Source organism: Gopherus evgoodei, chromosome 14 (assembly GCF_007399415.2).
Source record: "Gopherus evgoodei ecotype Sinaloan lineage chromosome 14, rGopEvg1_v1.p, whole genome shotgun sequence".
Taxonomy (NCBI): domain Eukaryota; kingdom Metazoa; phylum Chordata; order Testudines; family Testudinidae; genus Gopherus; species Gopherus evgoodei.
The window spans coordinates 20410884-20437523 of NC_044335.1; the positions used below are offsets into that span (position 1 = coordinate 20410884).

General features: G+C 46.3%; 2 protein-coding genes and 1 long non-coding RNA gene across 3 annotated transcripts in view; 2 read left to right on the forward strand and 1 right to left on the reverse strand.

Annotated features, from left to right (window-relative positions):
- Nucleotides 1–266: 266 nt before the first annotated feature.
- Nucleotides 267–13100, forward strand: CCN5 (cellular communication network factor 5). The gene is made up of 5 exons (XM_030533448.1): nt 267–767; nt 3771–3987; nt 6713–6964; nt 7346–7548; nt 10381–13100. Exons 1-5 carry the CDS (start codon nt 708–710, stop codon nt 10402–10404), a joined length of 756 nt encoding a protein of 251 aa, XP_030389308.1. The 5' UTR covers nt 267–707; the 3' UTR covers nt 10405–13100.
- Nucleotides 13101–21387: 8287 nt separating this feature from the next.
- On the forward strand, nt 21388–22468 carry LOC115635207 (P2Y purinoceptor 1-like). The gene is given in 2 exon segments (XM_030533568.1): nt 21388–22139; nt 22141–22468. Coding segments are annotated over 2 exon segments (1080 nt in total).
- A 749-nt stretch (nt 22469–23217) lies between these two features.
- The window catches only part of LOC115635143, a 33774-nt gene continuing 30351 nt past the window's right edge, over nt 23218–26640 (reverse strand). The window contains exon 3 of the long non-coding RNA XR_003996543.1: nt 23218–23330. This is a non-coding gene — a long non-coding RNA (uncharacterized LOC115635143). The remainder of the gene's footprint in view (nt 23331–26640) is intronic.

Below are 26640 nucleotides of genomic sequence, written 5' to 3' on the forward strand. Positions count from 1 at the left end.
TGTAAAACTAGGATGGATTCCCTGAGGCAGGCTCCTCTCTGGTTGTTCCAATGCCCTGGTCAGGAGTTTGGAGGGGATGCCAGATTATCTGTGTATGTTGATTTTCCACTGGCAGGAAATGAGAGAATGGGGCAGATATTCCAGAAAAAGGTTTATAAAAAGTGGAATCACTTTTAATGTACAAATCCAGGGATAAACAAGTCCTGCAAGATAGAAATTCAAAATCCACAGGGAAATAGTTCAGTAAACAAATAGGTTCTATTCCTGCTGAGTTTGAAACAGCAGGAAATGGTGACTAAGCATGGAGCTTTCATACCAACCTCAGCTATCGCCAGTTTGCCATTCCCTACTGCAATCTTTGAGCTGTGCACACTTTCCTGCATTCTAGTACAGCCTGTTCTTCCCTCTTCTGCTGCTTCTCCAAGCCCATGGGAGAATTTGCCTTCTCTTTGCTTTCTCAATGGGCTGCACATTCTCACCTTGAGGTGAGTGGAAATGTCAGCTGGAATGTGGGTTTGAAAAAAAAAATATCTTGATGCTTGTCCAAACCTACTCATGTTTATATTGGAGCCTGTGAGTGACATCAGAGCAGGAAAGAGTATAAACACCAGCAGGACCTTACTCCGAGACTTTTAAAACTGCAAACACATTGCTGCCTCCAAAGTGCCTGGGGACTGATGTGCTGAAGTGCCAGAGAGTAAGGCAGCATGAGAAGCCAACTGGAAAAGCAGCTTCTCTTCTTCTCTCTTCTCTGCATCCTTTCCAAGGTAAGGAAGCTGGGGCTTTATTCTTAGTCAAGGAAGCTTTTGGTTCTTACTTATAAAGCAACCTGTAACCAATAGAAACCAGCTATGTAACTGCAACAATTCAAAGATCTTACCATGTGGATTAGTATGCACGCTGCAGAATGTATCATATTCATGCAATCCCTTGCAGGTAGAGGCAGGGAGTTCATGACTATCAAAAATGTTGAATGAAGTAGTAGTGATTTAAAATTAATGAGCCAAATGTATCTCTAGTGCAATTCCACTAAAGGCAAAGGAATTACATCAAAGGTAAATTTGGACCTATATGCATGACCCATCTTCATTATTAATTGTTTCCAAGGCTCTGGCATGCATACCTGCTATCTGCAGACAATTGTAGTAATGGTTTATAGACCTACTTCTCCAGATTCATTGTCCTGCACTGAAGCCTCTAGGGACAGTGAGCCAAGCAGCCAGCACTGCTTTTTCAGGATTACTCAGTGATTGTCCAGTTTTCACTCCCAAGATGCAGTGTAGCACAGTACAGCTGATGCCTCCTACAGGATTTTGGTGGCTTTAAAACTTTTTTCCCTGGATCTGAAGTGCTGTGTGAAACAATTCCCTTTGCAAAGAGCAGGAAAATTTAAAACTTTTGAATTTTTCAATTGCACATTTCTTGAAATGCTCCTTGAGTTCCTTAAGTTGGAGACATCACAAGCAATGAGATCATTGCAGTGTGATGCCTGTTTGAATTTTAACCTGCATACATGTGGCCTATAATTATTAGGACAAATTGTCATCTAAGGACAAGCTAACTACAAAGGAACAGAGGAAAACAGGATTAATGGAACTAGATCAGATCAATCGTCTGGATAATTTTTCCCCAATAGTGGCCTATAGTAGATATTTCATAGGCAGATGAAAACCCATTATAAAGATACATCTGGCCAAAGCTGTACATGAAGAAAAAACTTCTTCCTGACCCTTGTAGCTCTCAACTTATTTCCTGAAGAATGATGATTGATAGCCCTTGTTATTTCATCCTAGCCAGTGTAACTGTAGCTACTGTACCTATGCTTATTCCTGTAAATCCCACTACACTTTTTGTCTCAGTAATAGCATAATTCAATAATAAAAGTGTATTAAAGAGGGGATTGTGCTAGCTATCTTGGATACATTTGACTCTCGTGCCTACCACTGAAGTTACTACAGAGAGATAAAGGATCATCATGTGAGTTCACTGATGCCGATGAGGAAAATGAACAGCAGCACCAAGATCCATTCTGTCCAGGTATAGGTTACAGAATGGGAGCGTGTTGCTATGAGACATGCTACTAATGAAAGAGGGAAAGAAAGATGGGAATTAATATGAACATTTCAGTGGAATCCACAGATTGCTCCCCTCATTGTCAGTCTCAGCAGAGAAGCTAAGGTCTGAATCAGCATGGAGACTGAACTCTGCTCTGGCTGCATTTAGTAGGCAGGAATGCATGGCACATTGGTAGGGGCAGGGTGCGTTCATAGGAAATTTACTCTGCTGCTGTTCATGGTGTACACAAGGGGGCTATCAATCCAGCATCTTTCACCAGCAATGAATTCACTTGAAAAATACAAATGGAAAGCTACTGATATTTTTTCTGTGATAACATATCAATATTCACAGCCCGATTTGCAAACAGGGCCCTTTCTGTGTCTGCAAAATATATTTGCACACAGGTAATTGTGCATGCAGAATGGATAATCAATATTTATATCTATCTACCTACCTAAACTCCTGCAGGTCACTGCACTGCAGATCAGCTGACTGTCCATGCAAACTGGCATTTGTGCACAAACTTTCCAAAGCAATTATCCATTCTATCTGAGCAGCTATATTTTCCAAGTGCGACTAAGCTCCCATTGTTTGAAAATTACAGCCAAGTGTGCCACTTGCACAACTGGCCAAGTTGGTGCAGAGGCCACAGCAGCTAGGGCTCAGAGCATCACTAAGGACGCACTATGGGCCAAAGCAAGAAGTAGTGACACTCACTTGGGTTCACTCATTTGATTAAGCAAGCCTCATTTTGGGTACCCATAGAATATGGTAAGAGGTCCCACTGCTCTGATAGGATGTAATGCCTGTAGGCAATGTACTACTGTTGCAATATACTACTGTGTTCAATAACTCACATTTTAACTGCTCCACAAAATTACACAAAAGTACAGACTGGCACAGCCTATTAACAGTGTAACACACTTAGGAGCTGTTGTGTAACACACTTAGGAGCTGTTGTCTAACACCTGCATCATTTTTTGCACCACCACACTGTGTTGGTGTATATAATTGTTGAGCCAAGTCCTGATTCAGTTTCTATTCAGTCCTTACCACCTGTTCTCAGGCTAAACTCCCGTTAAAGTACCAAGATGGTAACAAAACTTAATGCTTACCTAGTACTTTACAAAGTACTGTGTAAAAAATAATTAACTCAAACCCCAGTTCCAGGGCAGGTCAGTAGTATCAACCTCATTTTACCAATGGGGAAACTGAGGCACAAAGCCATTATGTGACTTTCCCCAGGCCTCACTGCAAAGCATAGTCATTAAGGTTAGGGGGAAAGAGATGGAGACTCAGGTATTGGAGGAAATAAAGAGACAATGCAGTAAGACCAATTCTCATTGTTTTTTTAAATCAAAACTGCACCAGTACATAGGGTGCCCCCCGCAATTCATTCTGAGTAACTTCTAATCTAGGGTTTAATCCTGTGTGGTGCTAAACATCCTTGATTCTCATTGGTTTCTGTGGGGGCTGAAGATGATCAGAATCTTGTAGTATCAAGCCCTATAGGAACAGTTGTTTTCAGATCTATCTTGAAGTCTCTCTGTGGAATGCAGAGTCTCCTGAGTCATGCTGGGAACAAAACCCTGACCCCCATGAAACTAAACCCCCAGCAAGTCTGAGGCGAACTCAGTGGGGGGTCACTGTAAGGCTGCAGCATCAAGCCGAGGAAAAACCCTTTGCAAGCACTTATGGTTTTGCCTCTGCAGGTCTGTACTCAGCTCTGCCGGACACCATGCTACTGCCCCTGGATCCCACCCCGCTGCCCTCCCGGCGCCCCTCTGGTTCTGGATGGATGTGGCTGCTGCAGAATATGCGCGCGACGGCTGGGAGAGCCCTGCAGTTACCTCAACGCGTGTGATCGGAGCCAGGGCCTCATCTGTGATTACAGTGATGACCACCTGGGGAGAGGAGGAACCTGCAACTGTGAGCACATCCCTTTACTCTTTTCATGAAGGCCTGGCTGACACTGGGAGAATGGCTCCCTCAAATCCCAGCCTGTTCAGCTAACCCCATCCTAAAACTGTTGGGAGCTGCAGCCAGACCAGGCAGCCTGACCCGCTCTGCGCTTTCAGAGGAGTGGTTAATAAAAAGTGGTTCTCGACGCCTGGTGTCTGCTCTGTGCTGTGGCTCAAACCAGTTTGTAAGATGGTTTTGCTGACCTGGTTTCAAAGCTGGTTAGAATTTTGAGGGAAATGTCGCCAGTATTGACCAACCCACAGAGCTAGCAAAGAAAACAACTGAGCTGGAACATGCTTATATGGAACCCCAGATCTGACATTTCATCCCCCAACCAGGTCTGTTAAACAAAGGCTCTGACCTCAGCGCAGGTAACAGACACAGAACATGGACTGAGTTTTATGCCATGTCATCAACTTCTGTTCTCTCTGGAGTTCTCACGTTAGCTGGCAGGAGCGTAAACAACTCATTGAGTTTCTGTCCTCCTCAGAGAGCTCAGATCAGCTGACAGGGATGTGAGCTGAACAAACTTCGAACCTTCCCCTGGTTAGAAGCGCGAATGGGCAACAAATCACTTCCTTCAGGGGGTTCCCAAGAAATGGTAGTTGCTGCTAGTTTGGAGGACCTACCCTTCTTTTTCAGGTATTTCTGGGATGCTTGATACCATAGTACCTAAGCTCCCATACCACTGGGCTCTGTGCTGTGCTAGCGGGCACTGGGGCTGTCGCAGTCCTAAAACTTAGCAGACATGAAGGACATTTGCAAAGTAAAGAGTCAGTGTTCTCTTGCAGGCTGATGAACCTCTTCTCTGAGCAATTCACAAGGAAGTAGGCGAGAAGGTTGGGAAGGAGCATGGGACCCCTATGAAGGAGAAACAATAGCCTCTGCTGAGAAGCTTTTCTGTCTCCCTCTTTCTGTCTGTCGCTCTCTCTCTCACACACACACAGAGACACACTCTTCAGTCACTCTCTCAGTGGCCTGATACTCTTCAGTCCTGTTCAATCTTAGTTTATCCCTTCAGGACTCTCTCAGGCAAGAACACAGCTTCCTACAATCCCACACAGGGTACATCTCTGCCAGGGTACATTTCTCCTGCCGATGACACACCAGACAGCAGGCAATGAGAATAGGGTCCCATCCTATATCTGCTCACCTTCTGTCTTCTCAGATGAGCCCTTCGAAGCACATGGGCTACGGGACCACGTGGCTGCTGCTCCTCAAAAGTTCTTTCCATCCAGGGGAAGCTGGCACAGCCAGCACCACTTTTAAGGCCTAGTTTACACTACACTACAAATGTAGGTCGATGTAAGCTGTCTTACATTGACCTAACTCTGTAAGTGTCTACCCTAAAATATCTCTCCCACCAATGTAACTCGCCCACGACACCAACTTACTAACTCCTCCCCTGTGAGAGGCGTAGCACTTAGGTCAATGTAGTTAGGTTGAAACTGTATCAGTGTAACACTGTGTTGCTTACATCAACTGTCGCGGCCTTCAGAAGCCATCCCACAATGCCCCACACTGACAGTTACAGGGGCACAAGTGCTCCTGGTGAGGACACATACCGCCAACATAAGGAGTGAAGTGTGGACACGCAAAAGCGATTCACTTACTGCAGTGGTTGTACATCGATGTAACTTAGGCTGACTTAGTTTTGTACTGTAGACTTGCCCCAAGAGGAAGTCTTTGGGGTTCTGATTCCACCCAGGACAGCGAGGCAGCAGCCTGAGAGCTTTACATTCAGTGTGTCGTTTATATTGAGAGTGACTCCCAGTCAAGAAAAACACAGCAAGACACCTGTTGTCTTTCTCCAATGAGGAATCTCCTACAAGAGCTGCTGCCTGTGGCCCATGAGGGTCCAGGTTCCAGGCTCAGCAGAGGAAAAGGGCTGAATGCACATAGAATGAGCTTAGCCTCTGATGAGGGATCCTGGTGAGCTGCCCCAGTGGCTGGCTGCTACCATCTGGTAGCTGAGACTACTGAGAAGGCTGGACTTGGAGTGTCCTCGTGGAATGTGCTACACACTGATGGTTATTATTTATTTATTAGTTAGTTCTTGTCCAATGATTCATCGTGAATAAATTCTCTGACACATTTTGGCATTTGTATCAGAATTAAGCACACGTCATTGTTTTCATTCTCTCACCAACTCTGCAGAGGGACAAATGATATTCTTTAAATAATTAATCCAGGAATTCTTTGCACTAAAAGGTTTATTTGAAAATAAATTATGTCACTATTAGACCAGCTCTATTCTTATTTAACATTTGTATCTGGTGCCATAGGCATGTCCGGTGGACCACAGAGAGAATTCAGCTACGTCTCTTTGTCCAGGCACTTACATTGTGATCACCACTCCCTGAGCCAGGAGAAAAACTCAATACCTAGTATGAGGAGCTCAGCAGATAGACACTGTAGCTTATCATAGCCCCAGCAAAAGCCAACCAGTTGGCTAATCTGGTCGGTTACCTCCTTCACCTGGCCACTCTGAGCCAGATGCAAAGCCCTTTGGAGTTAATGGAAAGACACTCTGGTTTCAGTGGGCTTTGGACCAGGCCCTAAGTTGAGCCCACAAATGACCGTTTCCCCTTTGTAATTATTGTATGTTTACCCTCAGTGGCACCTGAGTCCTTCTCTCTGTGTTTGGTTGGTCGCTTTGTTACTGTTGGGTTACTCTGGATGTTGGTTGCAGTTGAGGAGGGAGATGACAGCTGCGAGGTGAATGGAAAGGTCTATCGAGACGGTGAGGTATTCCAGCCCAGCTGTAAGATCCAGTGCCGCTGCTCAGACGGAGGCTTCACCTGTGTACCCCTCTGCAGCGAGGATGTCCGCCTTCCCACTCCAGACTGTCCCCATCCGAGGCGTGTGGAGGTCCCAGGGAAGTGCTGTCAGGAGTGGATCTGTGAGAGGCAAGACAGTCACTTCGTTCAGGATGCCAAGCCAGGTAACGTCCTAGGTAAAGTAGCAGCCCTGGAAGGTACATTCACCACTGAAAGGGTTAAACCAAATGGAACCTGTTCTTGCAATTGGGTTCCTTACATTGTGTAACCTGCAACAGTGAACAACTAAGCAACAGTACCTAAAAATGCCTTATCTTTGTTCTGGAGGGAGCCCTCTAAGGGTCAGATGACAGATCAGTCTACATGGCCCATTCACTCATCAACTTCTGGACATCAAAAAGAGAAACCCCATCCCCAACTCATTTCACAGACTGCAGGCGCTCCTTGGTCATTACCAGCCTGGGCTGGATTCGTACCACTGGCCAAGGGCAAAGTACATTTGTGTGTGGCTTAAAAGTCTCTTTCCATGACTCTTCCTTGTCCAGTGCTTAGGCCGCCTGGGACAGCATCAGCAAGCTTATCCTACCTCTGTGAAGAATGGAGCACAGAGTGGAGTGCCTGCTCTGCAACCTGTGGCATGGGGATTTCGACACGGGTGTCAAACCAAAATCGGTACTGCAGGCTCGAAATTCACCAACGTTTGTGCATGCTCAGACCCTGCCAGGCTCTCCGAGGAACATCTAATATAGTAAGTGTTGGCTTCAGCCAGTAAAACACTGCTAGCAGGTCTGTAGTTGGCAACAGATTTTATAGAACAAGGAAATCCCAACTACCATACTGACGTAAGGACCACGGTAACTCTCTTAGCCGCCTGTGTACACACACACCACTCACCAGCTAGCTGTGTGCCAGGATGAGCTTCTCAGAAAGGCTTTCTCCTTTTTGCAGGCACAAACTGCAGCTAGAAAACCCAAACCTGAAACTAAATTGAGTGCTGCAAACCTGAGTTTTTCCCCACTAACTATGAGACTCCAAGAGCAGTGATGGGTCCAACATGACCCAGCGACTGCTAATGAAATTGGCAAAGCCTGGACATACCCTCTGACAGAAGGTGCATTCACAATTCTCCCGGTCCCCTGATATTTTCCCCTAACTATCAGTGTCATCTACATCAAATCAGGACTGAGACAAAGCCGGTTTGATCTCAGGAATAACAGAGGTTTTTATTAAACTATGAACCCCTTAAAGAATGTCTGTGACGTTCACTTGGCAGTTTGAAGTGGCAAACTAATGTGGCATTGTGGGCCTTCCCTTCTTTATCGGGCACCTTTTAACACCTCCTGTGTGCAGCATTAGCTGTCACCACCCTGCAAAGTAAGTTACCTTCACACTAAGGACTGGTCTACCCGATGATTTTTGTACTGATCTAACTAAGTCAGTTGTGGGGGGGGAGTGATTTTTTTTTTAACCAATATATAGTAAACTGCTGTTTATCCAAAATCCTATTATCCAAACCTCTGAATTATCTGAATTCCTTCCTTGTCCCCGAGCCTGACATACATCAGTGGCTCTCAACCTTTCCAGAGTACTGTACCCCTTTCAGGAGTCTGATTTGTCTCATGTATCCCCAGGTTTCACCTCATTTAAAAACTACTTGCTTACAAAATCAGACATAAAAATACAAATGTGTCACAGTACACTATTGCTGAAAAATTGCTCACTTTATCATTTTTACCATATAATTATAAAATAAATCAAGTGGAATATAACTAGTGTACTTACATTTGTGTATGGTATGTAGAGCAGTATAAACAAGTCATTGTCTGTATGAAATTTTAGTTTGTTTGTACTTCACTAGAACTTTTTACGTATGTTATAAAACTAGGCAAATATCTAGATGAGCTGATGTCTCCCCTGGAAGACCTCTGCAGACCCCCAGTGGTACACGTACCCCAGGTTGAGAACCACTGATGTCCTTGTCCTCTGCATGATGGGGAACAAGGAAGGGATTTGGATAATGCAGAGGTTTGGCTAATACCCCAGAGACCTCCTGGCCATGACTGTGATGAGGAAGAGGAGCACAAGCCCCTGGCCCCACGGGAGGCTGCCCTGCTGTTGAATGGTTCCTGTGGCAGCGCAGGGAGCCCTCTGCAGCCCTCCCCTCATGGCCCCACTCATACCCTCCTGTGCCAGCAGAACTGCAGAGGGCACCCTGTGCTGCTGCGGGGCTGGTGATGCCCGATACCTGCAGGTGCAAGGGAGGCAGGGCACAGTCCTGGCTGGGTGTCTCTGCTCTGCCTCACCAGGACCACAGCCTCTCTCTCCCCCCAAGGATCACAGGGAGCCCTCTGAAGTCCCACAGTCCTGAGAATAAGCAGGGCAGAGCAGAACCCTCCTCCCCCCACCACCCCCAGACAGGACAGTGAGGAAGAGGAGGAGGATGAGCTACCGGCTGCTGGGGAGGCCTTCTTGCTGCTGAATGGCTCCTGCTCTGTCAACTAGACGAACTCCCAATTACCTGAATAAAATCCTTGTCCTCCATGCTATTCGTATAATCAGGAGTATAGTATAGTTCTAGTGGTGCAACCCCTATATCAATATAAAGATGCTTTAGAGCAGAAGAACATATTCCCCTTCCTGAATGGGCGTGGCTATCCCAGTATATAGCGCCTTTATACTGATATAGGTGCATCCACTCTGGGGGAGCAGTATAGCTAAAGCAGTACAACTTTTGTGTTTAGAAAAGCCCTTACATAGACTTAATGGTGTATAACCCTACCCCCCCCCACACACACACCCACCTTGACTTCTCTTTACATTTTGTGGGCCAGATTTCCAAAAGGGCTCTTTCCCTTTATGGGAGGAATTTGCACCACCACTTCTATATCTGCAATAGGGTGACCAGATAGCAAGTGTGAAAAATCGGGATGGGGGTGGGAGGTAATAGGAGCCTGCGTAAGAAAAAGACCCAAAAATCGGGACTGTCCCTATAAAATAGGGACATCTGGTCACCCTAATCTGCAATTGCATTGCAAACGCAAATCAAGTAGTTAGAGGGACAATTGCTCAGACTGTTGCCTGCAATTCATTTTGCAGCTGCAAGACTGGTGCTGCATATTTGGTGGGTACAGAAAGAAAAGGCAGACAACAGCCTGGAGCAAATGTAGGTCTATCTGCCTGTGTTAAATGGAGTTAGTTCTGACACACATATGGCAGGGATGGTGAAGCCTGACTCGAGGCATAGTTACTAACTAGTATCAATAGGCCAGAGGGCAGGTGCCATCCCAGACATCATCTACCTTTGAAGAAAATAGTATTCCAACTCCAAGAATGATTGCAGGGTAAGAAACTCAGGTAATCTGTGGTTGCCTGAAGTTGCCTTAAAGCACAGCAGTCATGTCCAGTTAGAATGCCATGAGAGATTCCTCTCTCGCTGCACAGATCATTCACACTCAGATTTGAGAGACATGTCACTGTTAGTGACACTAGAGAAACAATTCTAAGATGCTTTAGTCTCCAGGTTGGCTGTACAGTGTCAGTGGGTAAGAGAAAAGTTACACTGTCTGCTCTGTCTTTCCAGAGGGCAAGAAGAGGTCGTTTGTAGCCTCTCCCACACCGTTCAGATTTTGGTGTCAAGACTTCATCCCAGCAGCTGGATTGACCCAAGCCCAGGTCGCTATGGTTGCAGCAGAAATGAGTGTTCTACCCCCAATGAAGCTAGGGAAGAACTGACTGACTTCAGCTGCAAAGGAGGATGAAGAATCTGGAACAAGATCCCTCCCTCCTTGCTCGTGCCCATTACGGTTTCTCTAGACAATGTGGGGAAATCCTGCCACGTGTATTTTAAACCATGCAGTGGCAACGTAAGCTTATTGCCAGCTTGTGACCGCTGTCATAGTATGTCCCTTGCAAACGGTGCTGTGTGGGTACAGTCACTCATGGGATCATGCATGATCCCCTCTGTGGGAAAGTCATTATAATGCCCGGCAGGCCAGGCTGTCACTGCTTTTCCAAATAGGTTTTTATCATTCAGAATTAAGCAATGGGGTTTGTCTGGGGTTAGTTTTGCATGTGGAGCCTGGGGCTGTCACTCTCTGGCAAGTTCTGGCTACCCCCTGCGTGAGGTGATCTTTTAGGAGTGCCGGGATCCCCCAGGAAATGCTCAAATGGAGCAGTCACTGCAGTAGGGGAGGCAAGGAGGGTACAGTAAGGCTAGCTCTTCAGATACAAATGTGCTCGGCGCTCCGGGCTGGCTCCAAGGCTCACTGAAGTCGATGGACAGACTCCCATTGATGTCAGTGGGCTTTGGATCAGGCCCTGAGAGTGCTGTAGAGTGTAATTCCCTGTACATGGATTTAAAAGCATTATTAAAAGTTAGCAGATCTCAGCCTCTCCTCTGTCTGTATTAGGATCCCAGGTGGAACGCCCAGCTATCAGCATTGCCATGGGGATGTCTGGCTCGGATTATCCCAGATGTGTGCTCTAAAGCAGTGAATACCCTCCCACAGCAGCACTGGTGCTTCAGGCCTTTGCAATTGGTACTCCAGGATCCCCTCTCCATCTTGGGATGAGTCTCTGTGCTGGGCCTGCCTTCCATTCAGTTGTGTGTCTTCCCTAGAGCTTTGGCTGCTCACCATTGTGAGACAGGAGTATGAAGCAAGCCAAGTGCCATGGGGGTTAGAGTAGATACAGTCAAATGGAAGCGATCATTACCTGCTGATAAAGTATGACTCAGAGTTCCTTAACTTGGCACAGTTTCCCAGAAAAGTTTGGGAACCTCTATATTGAAGTATGAATAAAACCCCAAAAAGTTAGAACAAGTAATGGGTATGGACACCCCAAATCCTTCTACTTCTTCAGATACAGCCTGCAAGGAGGGGAATGCTTCTTTCCAAGTTCTGGGGATGATTTCTTGATATACTTCTTACAGGCCAGATTTTCAAAGGCCCAGTGTGCCTGTAGCCAACTCCTAATATGTGCATACATTAAGGTTTGTGCACACACAAGTGAGGGGTAAATCAAAAGTGCTGCTCCTTCACCCAAATGTCACACATACTGCTCTGCTTTGTTTTCATTTGCCGGCTAATGTCAAGACATTGACTGTCTCAAACATTAGAAAAAACACTGTAGGGAACAATTCTGTACTGACCTTCAGGGAAAGGACTAGATGGCACCTAATACCATAAGTTCTTATCTCTGATTTGTACAGTTCTGTTATTCACATACAATCAGCTCATTATATCCAGCTATCACCACAAATAAACAGCACATATTCAAACAGCACATCAGAACAGGACTCTTCCTTATGATAGTTTTAATTCACCTTCCCTTCTCTGAAAATACTTCCCTCTGAAAGTAACAATGAAGCTCCTATCCAGCAGAAAGCATCCTCTTTAACATCACTGCATTCCGTCTACAATACCAGTGGCTTGGCATGTCTTTCAACCAGGCAAACAAAGAATTCACACACTGGTGATCCCATTTCGAAGCTCCGGATGTGCCACCTAATATCCAAGCACAAAAACCTAAAGTCCATGACCAAAACAAAGGCAGCAAAACAGCAAACGAACCGCAAAGCTGGGAAAGGGCCATCTTCAAATACAGAGGGGCTGTCGCAGCAGGAGCAGCCGAGGAACGTTATTCTGCAGGCAGCCCGAGCTTTATTTTCTCACAGTGATAAACTTTTAGGGTTATTCAAAACTGAAGTTTAAATGCCCTCTAATGGCCTCTGTTTAAATCTGCAGAGGCAACACACTTCCTCATCTCGTGGACAAATGTGAACTGCAACTAGAATGGAGCTGTGTTTTAGATTATGAATCCAGACAAGATCTGGCAATTTCAGTTTTGTATTTGTGAATTTGAAAATAAAAATGTGCTCATCTAGCTGTATAGATTGTATTAGTGCATCTCTTAAAAGGAGTGGGCCCTGTTCTGACCTCACACTAGTTTTACACTGGCGAATCTTCACTAACATCAGTGGAGTTTTACCTGATTTACACTAGGGTAAATGAGATCAGAATCAGGCCCAAACAGCTTGGGTATGTCTGCAGTTCAGGAAGGTTACATTTGGATAAGAGAAACACAGGCAAAATAAAAACATTTAAAATTTCATAACATTTTGTCAGCTGTTTGCAGCCTCTCAGCGTTTCTTAAACACTGTTAAATCTTTCGATTACGTTGGTTTCTATTTTAATTTGATGTATTTCTGTACACATGCATTTGTACCAGCTGGGGTGTACATGGATGCATCCAAAGAAGTGAGCTCTAGCTCACGAAAGCTCATACTGAAATAAATTTGTTAGTTTCTAAGGTGCCACAAGTACTCCTGTTCTTTTTATGGATGAATAGTATTATTATTTGTATTACTGTGGCACTTAGGAGTCCCGGCCATGAACCAGGACCCCGTTGAGCTAAGCACTGGACAAACAGAAAAAAAGACAGTTTTGTGTGCATGTATCTGTATATGTTGTACCTGTTGGGCTGTGGTTACATCTTTGGGAATGTGCATGTATGCTTAAGTTGTGTGTATATGCATTAGCTTGTGCCTCTATACATGAGGATGCGTACCACTTGGGCATGGGGGGTGGGGTGTAGATTATTTAAATTACAGTATCATCTCACTCTCCCTCACTGTGTCAAGTTAACATTAATACACATTACTTTAACCACTCTTCATCTTCCTGAGAAATTATGGGCTGAATTCTCCGCCCTTAACTCAGCACTTACTCAAGCTAAATCCCCACTGACTCCCTGGCTAGAGGATCTGGACCGATATTCTTCCACATTTTGGGTTGCATTCCTTAAATGTCATCATCATCTGATCCCCCTCCCTATCACACACACACGTGAGCACAGCACCAAAATACACACCTGGGAGTGCAGAAACAAAAGTCTGAACAACAGATAGTACTTGTCTCTCCTGCAGACAGAGCACAGCTGCCAAAGGTGAAACTGACCTGTGGTTGGCTGAGAAGTGTGCAATGCTCACTGAAGAATATGCATAATCCTAGTCAGACTCTTCGTTAACCAGCAGAGTACAGTGCATTTAAAGCCATGGAGTAAAGCTCTTTGGAATGCTTTCTTTAAACACCATTATTGTGTGTATATGAAATGTAAGTACTCTTTGCTCATTAAGGTGACCCCTTTTGATAAAATATGCTGACAATTTTTCTCTCTGTCCCTGTATATAGATAACTGGTGAAAAAAATTTTTTTTGATGTTTTTCAGTCATCTGTACAGAAAAATGGAGCATAGCTCAGGCTACACATGCAATAAGAACTTATAACTAATTCTCTTTGGTATCTTTATTAAATACATATCAAATGTTGCTCAAATTCATCTCTTACACTGATAAAAAAGTCCATGGCTCACAGTTTTTACAAGCAAACCTGAAATTCTTATCTCAGCTACAACTGACAATACACTTCTTTGCTATCCTTTATTTTTTCTGCAAGATGCCATTTCTCACTGATTAACTAAGCAGGAAATATCTAAATAATAAATGAATACATGCAAATGAACTGGAAGGATTGTTCTTTCCATAGACTGTAGCATAACCAACGCTTACAATTTAATTGTTAGGTTCACAATATTTGGTGTTTTTAAGAAAGCCCCTTGCTCACTGGACACATGATTAGGTGAGACTCTCAGGTCTCATTTTTTAAAGAAGAATAAGTTTCTAGTCTTCATGGTTGTGGAGAAAAGCTTGAAAAGGTCACCCTTAATGCTCAAAGCCAGAAGGCAAATCAAAACTCTAATGTATTGTTTTTTAAAAATTCCCTGATTTTTGTGCCAGTCTCAGAATGGGCCCTGGCTTATGATTTTTGAACAGTTGGGGTTGTTCACAGCATCCTAGAAGGAGGAAGTCAAACCAAACTAAGAAAAAGTCCCCTTTAAGAATACATCCAAACCAACCCAACTACCTAGTTCTCTTATTGTTTTGGGACTGAAGTAGGCTTTCTCCCTTTCCTTTGGGTGCTGGGTTAAGTGAGGAGCCACTTAACCCTCTTAATAAGGCCCTTTAGCTCAGAGCCACCAAACCTACAGTCCAAAGTATCTAGGAGCCAGGCTTATGACCTGACTGTCTACACCCTCTAATAACAACCATACCCCTCTCCCACTCAGCTTCCTTCTCCTGTTTATATAGGCCAGCCCCCAGGGTGGGGAAGGGTGCTCCTTGATTGCAGCCATGCTATGCTGGCTGTAAGCTTTAGACTGTTCCTCAAAGAGGTAGCATGCCCTGCCACAGTTTGGCAGTACTTGGAATGGGCTGGCACTGACCTCATTACAGCCGAGGATTTGCAGTCACCTTCTTTAATACCTTGAGCTGGTGAGTAAATGGCCTTGAACCTATTACCTGTATAGTCTGGGATTGCACCAAATTTGCTAACATTAGTAATAAACATATTATTCATAAAAGCAACGAGATGAGGATTGTGATATTCCTGATATAACACCTTTCTACCTGTCAGCTGTAACTGTAAGGTACCCTAAGGCAGTGGGTTTCAAACTTTTTTTCTGGCGACCTAGCCGAAGAAAATGGTTAATGCCCACAACCCAGCGGAGCTGGGGATGAGGGGCTTGGGGTGTGGGAGGGGCTCAGGGCTGGGGCAGAGGGCTGGAGTGAGGACTGCAGGGTGGGGCATGGAATGAGTGGTTCAGGGTGTGGAAGGGGGCTCTAGACTGGGGCAGGGGGTTGGGGTGTGGAAGGGGATCAGGGTCAGGGTGCAGGCTTTGGGGTGGGGACAGGGATGAGGGGTTTGGGGTGCAGGAGGGGGATCTGGGTTTGGGGGGGCCTCAGGGCTGGGGCAGAAGGCTGGAGTGCGGGAGGAGGTCAGGGTCCTGGGCTGGGGGTGCAGGCTCTGGGATGGGGCTGGGAATGAGGGGTTTGGGGTGCAGGAAAGGGCTCAGAGCTGGGACAAGGGATTAGGGCACAGGGTTGGGGCACGGGCTTACCTCGGGCGGCTCCCAGTCAGTGGCACAGAAGGGGTGCTAAAACAGGCTTCCTACCTGTACTGGCACTGCACTATGCCCCAGAAGTGGGCAGCAGCAGGTCCGGCTCCTAGAAGGAAGGGAGCAAACGGCTCCACACAGCTCTCACCTACAGGCACCTCCAGCTCGCATTGACTGGTGGAGTGCGGAGCAGGTGCTTGGGGTGGGGACAGCATGTAGAGCCCCATGGCCCCCCACCTAGGAACTGGACCTGCTGGCTGCTTCCAAGGTGCAGCATGGTGTCAGAGAAGGTAGAAACTAGCCTGCCTTAGCCAAGCAGCACCGCCAATGGGACTTTTAACAGTCCAGTCCATGGTGCTGACCAGAGCCACCGTGACCCAATACTGCAGTTTGAAAACCACAACCCTTAAGATCACTACCCGAAACTCCTAGTGGTGAAGGAAGGCAGGAGAGACTGTGTAGGACAGAGGGTGGTTTTTCCTGAAGAATGAGTAACTTCTGATTAATACCCTCCTGTCTGCATTGTTCCAGGATTCTTGTGCCAAAGTCCCAGACATCTGTACCTCTACTATCAGGCAGACTTTGGCCCACAATAATAGAAAGAATAAATTTTATTTATCTGGTAACCACTTCACATTCCCTCCTATCAAAAGTAAGCCATAGAAACTTTGTTGGGGGTTGCTCCTAGCAACTAGACTTTATCACATAGTCATTTAATAATCCATATCCTTCTGCAGAATCATTTCAGCTCTGCAAAGCATCTGTTGTCTCTCTGAATCCAACATAGATGCCTATAATTAGTACCACTTTGGCAAACCCTCTTATCTAGAGGAGTCCAACCTCTATGAGTACTGTACTTACGTGACATTTCACAAGCTTACGCAAATTGCTAGTACACGTACTGCAGGGAATCTGCTGGCTTTCGCTTAGATTATCTTCTCTATCTCTAATTTCTACATGTCACAGCCCTGGTAAAGTTACCTCTGCTTCTTCCTAGGACACTCACCAGGCTACAGTGTTTGCGTCCCAGCATGTTGGACCTGTGTGCTGTTAAGTGTCCCTTGGTTTGGGCAGCCTCAGTATTGACTCTTTCTCTGGTCTCTCTGGCATGCTTCCTGGACACAGACTCTTGATGTTTGCCCCTTCACAGGAGTGGGAACCTCACAGACCAGCTGCCCCAAGACCCTAGGACCAGTTAGGGACACCCCTTCCTGCAAGACACTCCAGTAGCTTAAGCACACCCAGTGCTCTAGCCTTGTGGGCAATCAGATTTACAAACTTACCTTTCCAGCAATAGTTAAAGCACATAACACACAGACTTTGTAAAGGTTCCCAAACCATTCACTCTTTACTTTAGCTAGCACATGAAAAACACAGATCTAGACAAAACAATAAAACACCCACAGGCTCTTCTTTGTCTCAGTTTCATCTCCACTCTGGAGCACGCTTTGGGCTTAAATCAGAGTCATCTAGGGTGCCCAGGATCCTCCCCCTTCTGCTTCTGTTCATTTCCCTCTTTTGACTTTAAAATTACAAGAGTACTCCTTTTATAAAGTTGCAGTCCCTTTTGTCAGGTGACCCACAATCAGCCTCATCAGGTGATCAAAGTCCCCACCAGGAAATCTATAGCTTAGTTACTGGCCTACCTGGGTGGCCTGGTTTTCTTGGTATGCTGCCGTCTTTGTCCAAGGAGGCTTCTGTTTGAATAGAATACTACCAAGGTTTAATGACCCTTCATTTCTAGCTCATTGTTAGCATTGTGTCACTGCACTTTGGATTTTTCACCCCTAGATGGGGGTGAAAAGACAGCAGAGAGGCAGGCAAGTCTAACAATCAAAATAGAGTTTGTGGTGTGATAAAGATACATGCAGAGAGTTCATATCCCAAACTGGGATTCATAAATTGTACACAGATTCCCCAAAATATCAGGTGTGTTTCTGTGATACCCAACGAAGGTGCTTTTTCAGGGAGGATGCTGTGAGATGTGGCATGACCACTACCAGTGTGTTCTGCTGGGCTCTGAAGCCCTGTCTGTTTTTCACTATTTCCTTCCTTACTTTGTACCTTCATTTGGTAACTAACTTGGATTTGCTGAGATCCCTTCTCCCTACCCTACCAATGTGTAACTCCTCACCAAGGAATCTGCTCTGATTCAAGTTTCTGACCTCTCCTTTCTTGTTTCCAGATGGACCATTCCTGGTAAATGTTGCTGGAATGCTGGTCTTGCCTATGGTACAGAAATTACTCATTGATGACAATGGGTGTTCAGCTCTGGCTGGCTGGTTGGCTTGCCTCTCTCGCTCTTTCATTTTTATACTGCAGCCCATCACCCTAGTATTTCAGCACCTTCCATGTAAAATCATTAGTGATAGTGAAGTCCCTAGTGGACTATATGTAGTTTCTGGCACTTCTCCCTTTCTGGGGTCAAGAGCTGTAGGGGTAGGGTGGGGTTTGGGGGTTGTTTATGGTTTAGGGTAGGAGTTTGGAGATAAAGGAGGTGTCATTATTGCCATCTATTGTCAGCAATAGTGTCAACAGGTGCCGCTAAACCAGTTCTAAACATGGCAAAAATCTGTCTGGGGATTGGTCCTGCTTTGAGCAGGGGGTTGGACTAGATGACCTCCTGAGGTTGCTTCCAACCCTGATAGTCTATGATTCTATGGTTGGTCCTTGTACACACCTGAAGCTAAACTGTGTTCAACACTTGTTCCACTGCACCTGTCACTGGCACCCACTATTGGCAATAGGTAATTGTTATAGTGTTGCCCGGGTTGTGGGGAATAGCAGTTTCATGGGTAATTGATCTTTTGTCTTCTCCTTCCCCTGCCCTCCCCTCCCCTACCCCCACCCCACCCCACCCCGGTCAGTGCACCAGAAAGCTTTAAACATTTCTGGGCTATGTCACACTATGATAGTGCAGTCTCGGCATTACTTTGAGACAAGGACACTTGAGGTTGAATACTGGGAAACTTTCCCTGATGGGGATATCTTACTAGCTGGTGGCATAGACCAGTGGTTCCCAAACTGGGGTTCGTGAACCCCTGGGTGTTCGCAAAATGTTACAGGAGGTTCTCGAGAAAAAATTCCCTAATGGCGGACAGAGCTGTGCCAGGGACACTGGGGCCAGCATCCCAGAGCCCCTGGACTTCCAAACATTAAGCAGATCAAAGCAAACCTATCTATCACACTGAGATTTAAACTTCAAGGCTCCTTATAAGAAATGCAAAGGGAGGTGAATATTTTTTCTGTTTTTAAAATTAATTAGGCAGCTAGTGTTGTTCTTAAAATTATTATGAAGAACAAGTTTAAGCTTTGTTATAACATGCGTTGTTTGCCTGGACTGTTCAAGAACTGAATGCTTATGTAGGAGGAACTCTGAGTTGGCTTCTTAAATCCCTTCATGCTATTTCACCTCTGATATTCCTTGATGAAACCTACGAGCCTTGTATTATAACAGGCTTATTCAAAGTGATAGAAGGAGGAAAGTAGATCTTGGAAGAGTGCTGCCGTTTCCATAATGTAATAAAAATACTGTCATGATAAATAATAATTAATAATACATAGTGTGTAATCAGCATGTCCTAAAGATCAATTTTACATTTCCAAGATCACTGCTCTTCTAATTTATACTCAGGTAAAGGAGAAAATCCCTGGAAATATTCATTTTTAGGAGGGGGGTTGCAAGACTTGACATTTTAGTGAAAGGGTTTCACAGGTTGTTAAAGTTCGGGAACTACTGGCATAGACAACCAAGTGACACGGTGACTCAAGTCATTTAAAACTGGACTGGACAAGACAATGGGGAATAGACTGTAGGGAACAACCCTGTCCTGGCCCATAGAGGGGGTGGACTGATTGGGATCTAATGAAGCATCTCCATCTCCAACGTCTCTGGTTGTATGAGATGCTGATATGAAGGTCTAATTTAGAATAACGCTTTGGTCAGACTCCAGCTCCTGCCCCCTCAGTGCTGCCAGGTGAGCCTTCGCACCAGAAATAGATTCATGCTGTGTAGCTCCCTGATGCTCTGATCAAAAATATCTCAGTGTGGGGGAGGTGAGGGCTGGCGCTGAACAACAGAGACAATTAATATTCAGTTACTGTGAGCTCCCTCTGCCTCCTTGAATTATTAATTCAAACCCAAAAATGAATTGGAGCAGCTTGGCATCCCCCAAACCCATTCCATGCTGGGTGAGGTTTGGGTGCGGTGGTTGCCAGTGGGCAGCATTTAGCGGGCTATGACCCACCCCACCGCAAGCAGCATAGCTCAGCTGGGGACTGCAGCCTGCATGTCACTAGTATTGATCATTATTGGTGCCAATCATTGCCAAGAACAGAGCTGGCACTAGCCATAAGCAGACTAAGCAATTGTTTAGGGCTCTAAGCAGCTGGGGGGGGGGGAGTATTCGCTTTTTTAAAATGGGGGAGAGCAAAATATTTCTCCTCAGGACCCCCAATGGGCTAGCACCGCCTCTGGCAAGAGTCAGAGCGAGAGAAGGGCAGGACTCGCGGGGTGGAAGGAAATGTGGGGGAGGTGGCGGAGAGCGGAGTAACACCTGTCCGTGCACCTTGCAGAGCTCTTTGGGATGCGGGGGCGCAGCAGCTCCAGCTCCTGCCCCTGGCTAACGGGGGGTCCCTCCGGGATTACCCCCCATCTGCCAGTGCCCCTTTGGGGACATCTCTCCTGGGCTGCTCCCACTCCTGACCCAAGTCCCCGGGTCACCTCCCCACGCCGGCTACCCGTTCCCATTGCGGGCCCCGCTCAGCCCGGGCCCGGTGGATCACACCTGGTACTGCGGAGCTGCGCGGCAGCTTCGGACTGAGTCACTCCGGATCCACGCGCGGCGGCGGCCGAGTTTCTGAGCCTGAGGCGGGGTAAAATCAGCGGGGAGCCGAGCGGAGATCGGGGGGAGCCATCCCCCAGGGACCCGGAGTTTCCCTCTTAGGGGAGGGACCGAGGTATCCGCTCCTGCCCTTCCCCGAAGAGTTCTGGGGAGCGCCCCGCCCCCTTTCAGGGACCTGGCATCCCCACCTCCCCCACCCCCATAGGGTTCTGGGGAGCCCCCCCTGCCCGCTCAGGGACCTGGCATCCCCACTTCCCTCCCCCATAGGGTTCTGGGGAGCCTCCCCCCAGGGACCTGGCATCCCCACCTCCCCTTCCCCCATAGGGTTGTGGGGAGCCCCCTGCCTCCTGTCAGGGACCTGCCATCCCCACCTCCCCCTCCCTCATAGGGTTCTGGGGAGCCCCCCTGCCCCCTCTCAGGGACCTGGCATCCCCACCTCCCCCTCCCTCATAGGGTTCTGGGGAGCCCCCCGCCTCCTCAGGGACCTGGCATCCCCACCTCCCCCTCCTCCATAGGGTTGTGGGGAGCACCCCCCCCTCAAGGACCTGGCATCCCCACCTCCCCCTCCCCCATAGGGTTCTGGGGAGCCCTCCCCTCACCCCAGTTGCAAAAAGATATTTTCCTGCATTCCTCTTAAGGACTCAAGGATTCCCTTCTGCACCACCTTTAGGACATGGAAGATTCTCCCTTGCCCCAACCCCTCATGCATCGTCCCTAAGGACTCACTTGTTCCCTCGCTTCAGCAACCCCTCATCTGCTTCCCCTTCAACCCTCTGCAGTAAACAGCACCCATGAAGGTGGACAAAGTCGTCTCAGTTTCTGACACCACCAACTTCAGCTTGAGCACTGCCACCACTATCCCGTGCCCGGTTAACTGGATTTTCACCCATCGCTTCCTGCCAGCTGTATACCTCATCGTGTCCCTGCTTGGGCTGCTGGGGAATGGGCTGGGCCTGTGGAATCTCTGTGCTGGGTCCCGGAGGAACAGCTGGAACACCCTCAGCGTGCTGATGTGCAACCTAGGGGTGGCAGACTTACTCTATGTTATCACGTTGCCTTTCCTGGTGACCTACTATCTCCAGAGGGGCGTGTGGCTCTTTGGGAAAGGCTGGTGCAGGCTGATGTGGGCCCTCTTCTACCTCAACCTCTATGCCAGCATTGGCTTCCTGACCTGCATCAGCATCCACCGCTACCTGGGCATTGTGTACCCACTGAAGATGCTGGGTAGGTGCCAGACTCTGGGCCCCCCCTTCTTCATCAGTGCCATGGTCTGGGCATGGGTCATCATCCAGGTGTCTCCTGATTTTGGCTTCAGCAAAACAGATAGCACTAGTACACAGTGTCATGATATGACAGGACATGAGAACCTGCGCACCTATCGGCCCTACATCCTGGCTGCAACTATGACTGGCTTTGTCATCCCCTTCCTCATAATCATTGGCTGCTACTGCCATGTGGTGGTGGTCCTATGGAGGAATGAAAACGTGGACCCAAACCTCAAGAGAAGTAGTATCAAACTGGTAGTGTTAGTGATGGTCCTGTTCTGTCTGCTTCCTCCCATATCACATCTTCCGGAACCTTAGCTTGCTGTCCCGAAGCTGGCAACTCCAAAGGTCCTGCACCCAGACTTCAAAAAACATCTATGTCTCCTATCAGGTGACCCGGGGCCTGGCCAGCTTCAACAGTGCCCTGAACCCTCTGCTGTACCTAATGACCAGTGAGGAGTGTGTGTCATGTATGAGGACCATCAGTCAAAGGGCTGGCCAGTCTCTTGGGTCTCTCTGGGACAGGAGAACCCAGTGGCAATCAGATCAGAAGAAAACGAGCATCATTCTCTGTGAAGAATTTGAAGAGGCATGTGATGAACCCTGAATTGGTTGGTTAAAAAAAATAAGAGCATAGTCTGACTAGGTATATGGCAACTTACTCATGTGTGGTGCCCCAGTCCCTGCCCCTCCAGCTGTCTGGTTTGCCTTTTTAGAGTGCAAGCACATTGGGGCCTGGACTGAGCCTCCCTCTGTTTGTGCAGCAGCTAGCCCAATGGGGGAGTTACTAAAAACTGTTACTAGAAAAGTGGGTACCAGCCTTATAGGGCCTGGCCCTACCTGCCAAGCCCAGTTTTGTACTCTATAAAAATGTTGTGTGTGTGTATATCTGTATATATTCTGCTGATCTTGAAATATTTGTCAGTTTCTCCCCAAAACAGAGGGTTAAACATTGTTAAACTTCAACTTTTATACTGGCCCATCAAGCTAAGAACTCCCCCGTGCATTTAAGAACGCAGGTACCCCTGCCGCAAGAGCACGTGCCCTACATCCCAGCACTCTACTCAACCGATGTGCTTCATCCTGTGAGCAGGCAGGGATTTGAAATACATTCTCTTCCTTCACCTAGGAAAGGGCATATTACTACTTACTTACCTACCTAGTGAGGCCCAACTGTGGGCTTGTAAAGGGTTTTGAGGATGAAGAGGTCTATAGAAGCTCTGAGCAGTACAGCTATATCTCTTATGAAGTAATACGGCAGCTCCTGGGTTAGTTGGTGATGACTATGTGGGTGGCAGCATGCCCCAGGCTCAGTGACAGTAGGTTATGTATCTTACTGGGCAGACAAACCTTAGGTCTTCTCCATCTCTCCTCCAAGATTGTGCAGCTGCTGACAGCAGACTTGCCTTTTAAAGTTTCAGGAGGCTGGTGCTCTATTAGGATAATGACTGTGGAATTCTGAATGATGCCTGGAACGATACAGAAGCTGATTATAGTGGGGAATCCTACAGAGAATTTTTCACAATCTGTAGGCATATGATTGCATTTTACAGTGTCTCTTGTGCATTTTTCCTAGACCTACATTTTCAAAAAAGTAGGTATGCAATTGCATGCCTAATCTGAGTGTGCATGTGATGTGATTGCATTCATCGTCATAGTCATTATACATTAAAACGATCCATTATGTGTGCGAGTAGTAATTTGCAATAGCAATGGCCACACTAGCACATTCAATCAGGGTAACTGCATACAGAATTTTTCTGGAAGTTTTGGCCCTAAAATATTTGAAAATGTGGAAGAGATTAAAAAAATAAAGTAGACATACAAATATGCATGCAAAATAAGCACACAGTTACATGCTCAATCTGTGTGCACAATCTTAATAACTGTACGTTTGCAAACTAGTCACACATTTTGTTGGTACTGTCACATGCTTAAACTTGATGAAGACCTGTCCCAATAGTGCATTAAATAGGTGGGCATTAAATGTAACGTGCCGATAATGCTGATATTTAGGAAGAGAAAACTTAAGCCCACTGCAGTGCAATGCAAGTAGGAAAAGGCCAAAGAGCTGATAGCAAAGATCATATTTTCATTGTCTTCAAAGTGGATAGATTGTTATTGCTGGCAGCAGGTGTCCTCTGCATAGTGCAGAAGCTATAGCCATGGGGAAAGGGATAGCTCAGTGGTTTGAGCATTGGCCTGCTAAACCCAGGGTTGTGAGCTCAATCCTTGAGAGGGCCACTTACAGATCATGGCAAAAAATTGTTTCTACTTGTGAAGACAGGTGACTGGACTCAATGACCTTTCAAGGTCCCTTCCAGTTCTAGGAGATTAGTATATCTCCAATTATTATCTAAACTAGTATTTTACCTTCTTCCCCTCTCTGTCTTTTCCAGTTCAGCTGGCTTGAATATTTCAGCAATTGTTAGAACAGTACAGGACATTCAGCAGTAGGTTTTTTCAATTCTGAAGAGCGCTTTAAACAATAAGAATGATCCAGATTTGTGCAGCTGCCGAAGTGAGAGAAACTTTGCTATTTGGAAAAATGCCTGGGATTTATCACGTTCAGCTGCTGCAGTGTTCAGATCCTCCTTTGATATACACCAAAGAAACCATGGCTAGTTTACATACTGTGTTAATACATCATGTTAAAGAGCAAATAAATACTTAGTGCTTCCAGTGATGAGTTGTTTGGCTTCTTTAAAACTTACAAGACACAAGCCAGATGGCCTGAGGAATAGAGTTGGAAGCCTGCCTTGCCATGACACAGGAGAAGTGACAGATTTTGGCTGTGGGACTGGCATTGAATGCAGGAGCTGCTGCAAGATCAAGAGTGGCAAGACTCCAGCCACTGAGAGGGGGAGCAATGATACTCTTGCTGGTGGATGGACAAGAGGCACGATCTCACAAGATGCTTAGCACTCTGTCTCTTATCCAGCAAAGCATTTAAGCATATGCTATATTTTAAGATGATAAGTAGTCCCATTGAAGGCAAAAGTCATATTAGATTATCCTGATTTGTGAGCCTTGGATGACCTAATATGTCTTTTCCACCTCTAATGTCAATGAAGTGGGAAGGCCCAAGGGATCGCAGGACCTTCCCTGGACTGGCCTTTTGTCAGCTTGCAGAGTCCTCAGAGGGGCATATCTTCATGGCACTACACTGTTTCCCTCTAATGCTGATTTCACAGAATAAGTACCCAACAGTGCCCTGGCCTGTGAGAGCTCTCAGTTGGCATAACTCTCCAACACAGGTTTCAGATTCTAGATTCAAAGGCAATCCAGTTGGAAGGGATCCTCTGGGTCAACTTGTCCAACCACTTGTCAGCCAAACAGGTCCCAGGGCGATCCTTTCCATACACATATTTCATCTCAGCTTGCAGATGCACTTCAGAATAATGCTTGTTTTTTATACAGCTGTGTCACCCCCAATCACACTCTTGTTTAAAAAAAAGTTTTTCTCTTGTTTCTTTCACATCCCAGCTGTCTGCCTGTTTGCAGTTCTGCTTGGTAATAGTTTGATTTTGCTTTGTACATTCTTAGTAGATGAATCATGTTCTTCTGAAAAAGGGAGAGTTGCGTAGGAGACAACAGTGAAACCCTTCCTCCATCCCTTTGAAAAGCCTTTGGAGACGCCACTACACAACCAACCCTTTTCTAGTAAAGCCCAGTGATAACTCCTCAGTCATATTTAATGAATGATTAACTGATCTGAGTCCAAAGTCAGTTTATAGCACATTCTCATCGGCTATGGATATAAGAAACCCACTAGCTCTCTACCACTGCTTGTTATTGGGCAACTGGATGAATGGCAAAAGTACTTACATACTTATGGTTCATCTGTTGCTAGACTTGCATCATAAGCAAAGGTTTTAGTGAACTTTCTCTTGTGGTTTGGCAGGCCGTGCTCATGCGATTTGCATAGTGTTTATATTTGCAGGGCTATAAAGAGACTTCTATATCTCAAGGGTGAAATCATTCCAGTGTGGATGATCCACACAATGTCTCATTCACCACTTAAGTACACGTAAGCCCCATGTTAAGAACTTGAGGCCTCTCAGGGTATGTCTACACTGCAATAAAAGACCCTGAACAGCAGAGCCCAGGTCAATTGACTCCAGCTCTGGCACTCAGGCTGCAGGGCTAAAAATTGCTGTGTAGACAGTCCCACTTGGGCTGGAGCCTGGGGTCTGAAACCATGCAAGGGAGGAGGGTCTCCCCTGTGGCTGTGCCTGAATGTCTACACTGCTACCTTTAGCTATGCAGCTTGAGCCCCATGAGCCTGAGTCAATTGACCTGGTCTCAGGCTTGGAGCTGCGGGTTTTTCTTTGCAGTGTAGACATACCCAAAGACCTCCATAGACTTCAGTGGCTGTTGGATCAAAGTCCTTAAAAGGGTGTAAGTGATGCATTAGGCATAGTGCTGGCCTTGATCACAGGTGAATTTCACTCCAAAGTGAGTGATTTTGGTGCTGCTTGTGTATGTTCATGCAAAGTGGTTGAAATTCATCATTGTGAAGAAGGCCCATATAGGCCTATGGGACATAAGTGGTGTACAGACTTTGTGCTACACAGGATGAATTTCACCTTGGGCGCAAAATGCATTCTCCCTAGCCACTGTATATTTAAAGCCCATTCGAACAATGGAAAGCAAAATAAAACAAAAGTTATAGAAAAAGAATCTGAGAATAAAATGAAGATTTTGTAAGAAACCAGCAAAAATTGAGGAAATTCAAAATGACTGTGTTTGCTGAGCCCTGCTCCTACTGTTTCACCC

What these genes read in the sequence shown, in the direction of transcription:
- CCN5 (XM_030533448.1), top strand. Translation starts at nt 708, where the DNA reads ATGAGAAGCCAACTGGAAAAGCAGCTTCTCTTCTTCTCTCTTCTCTGC. An exon ending in CGTTCAGGATGCCAAGCCAG is followed by an intron (nt 6,965 to 7,345) that starts GTAACGTCCTAG and finishes TTCCTTGTCCAG; the next exon opens with TGCTTAGGCCGCCTGGGACA. An exon ending in TCCGAGGAACATCTAATATA is followed by an intron (nt 7,549 to 10,380) that starts GTAAGTGTTGGC and finishes CTGTCTTTCCAG; the next exon opens with AGGGCAAGAAGAGGTCGTTT.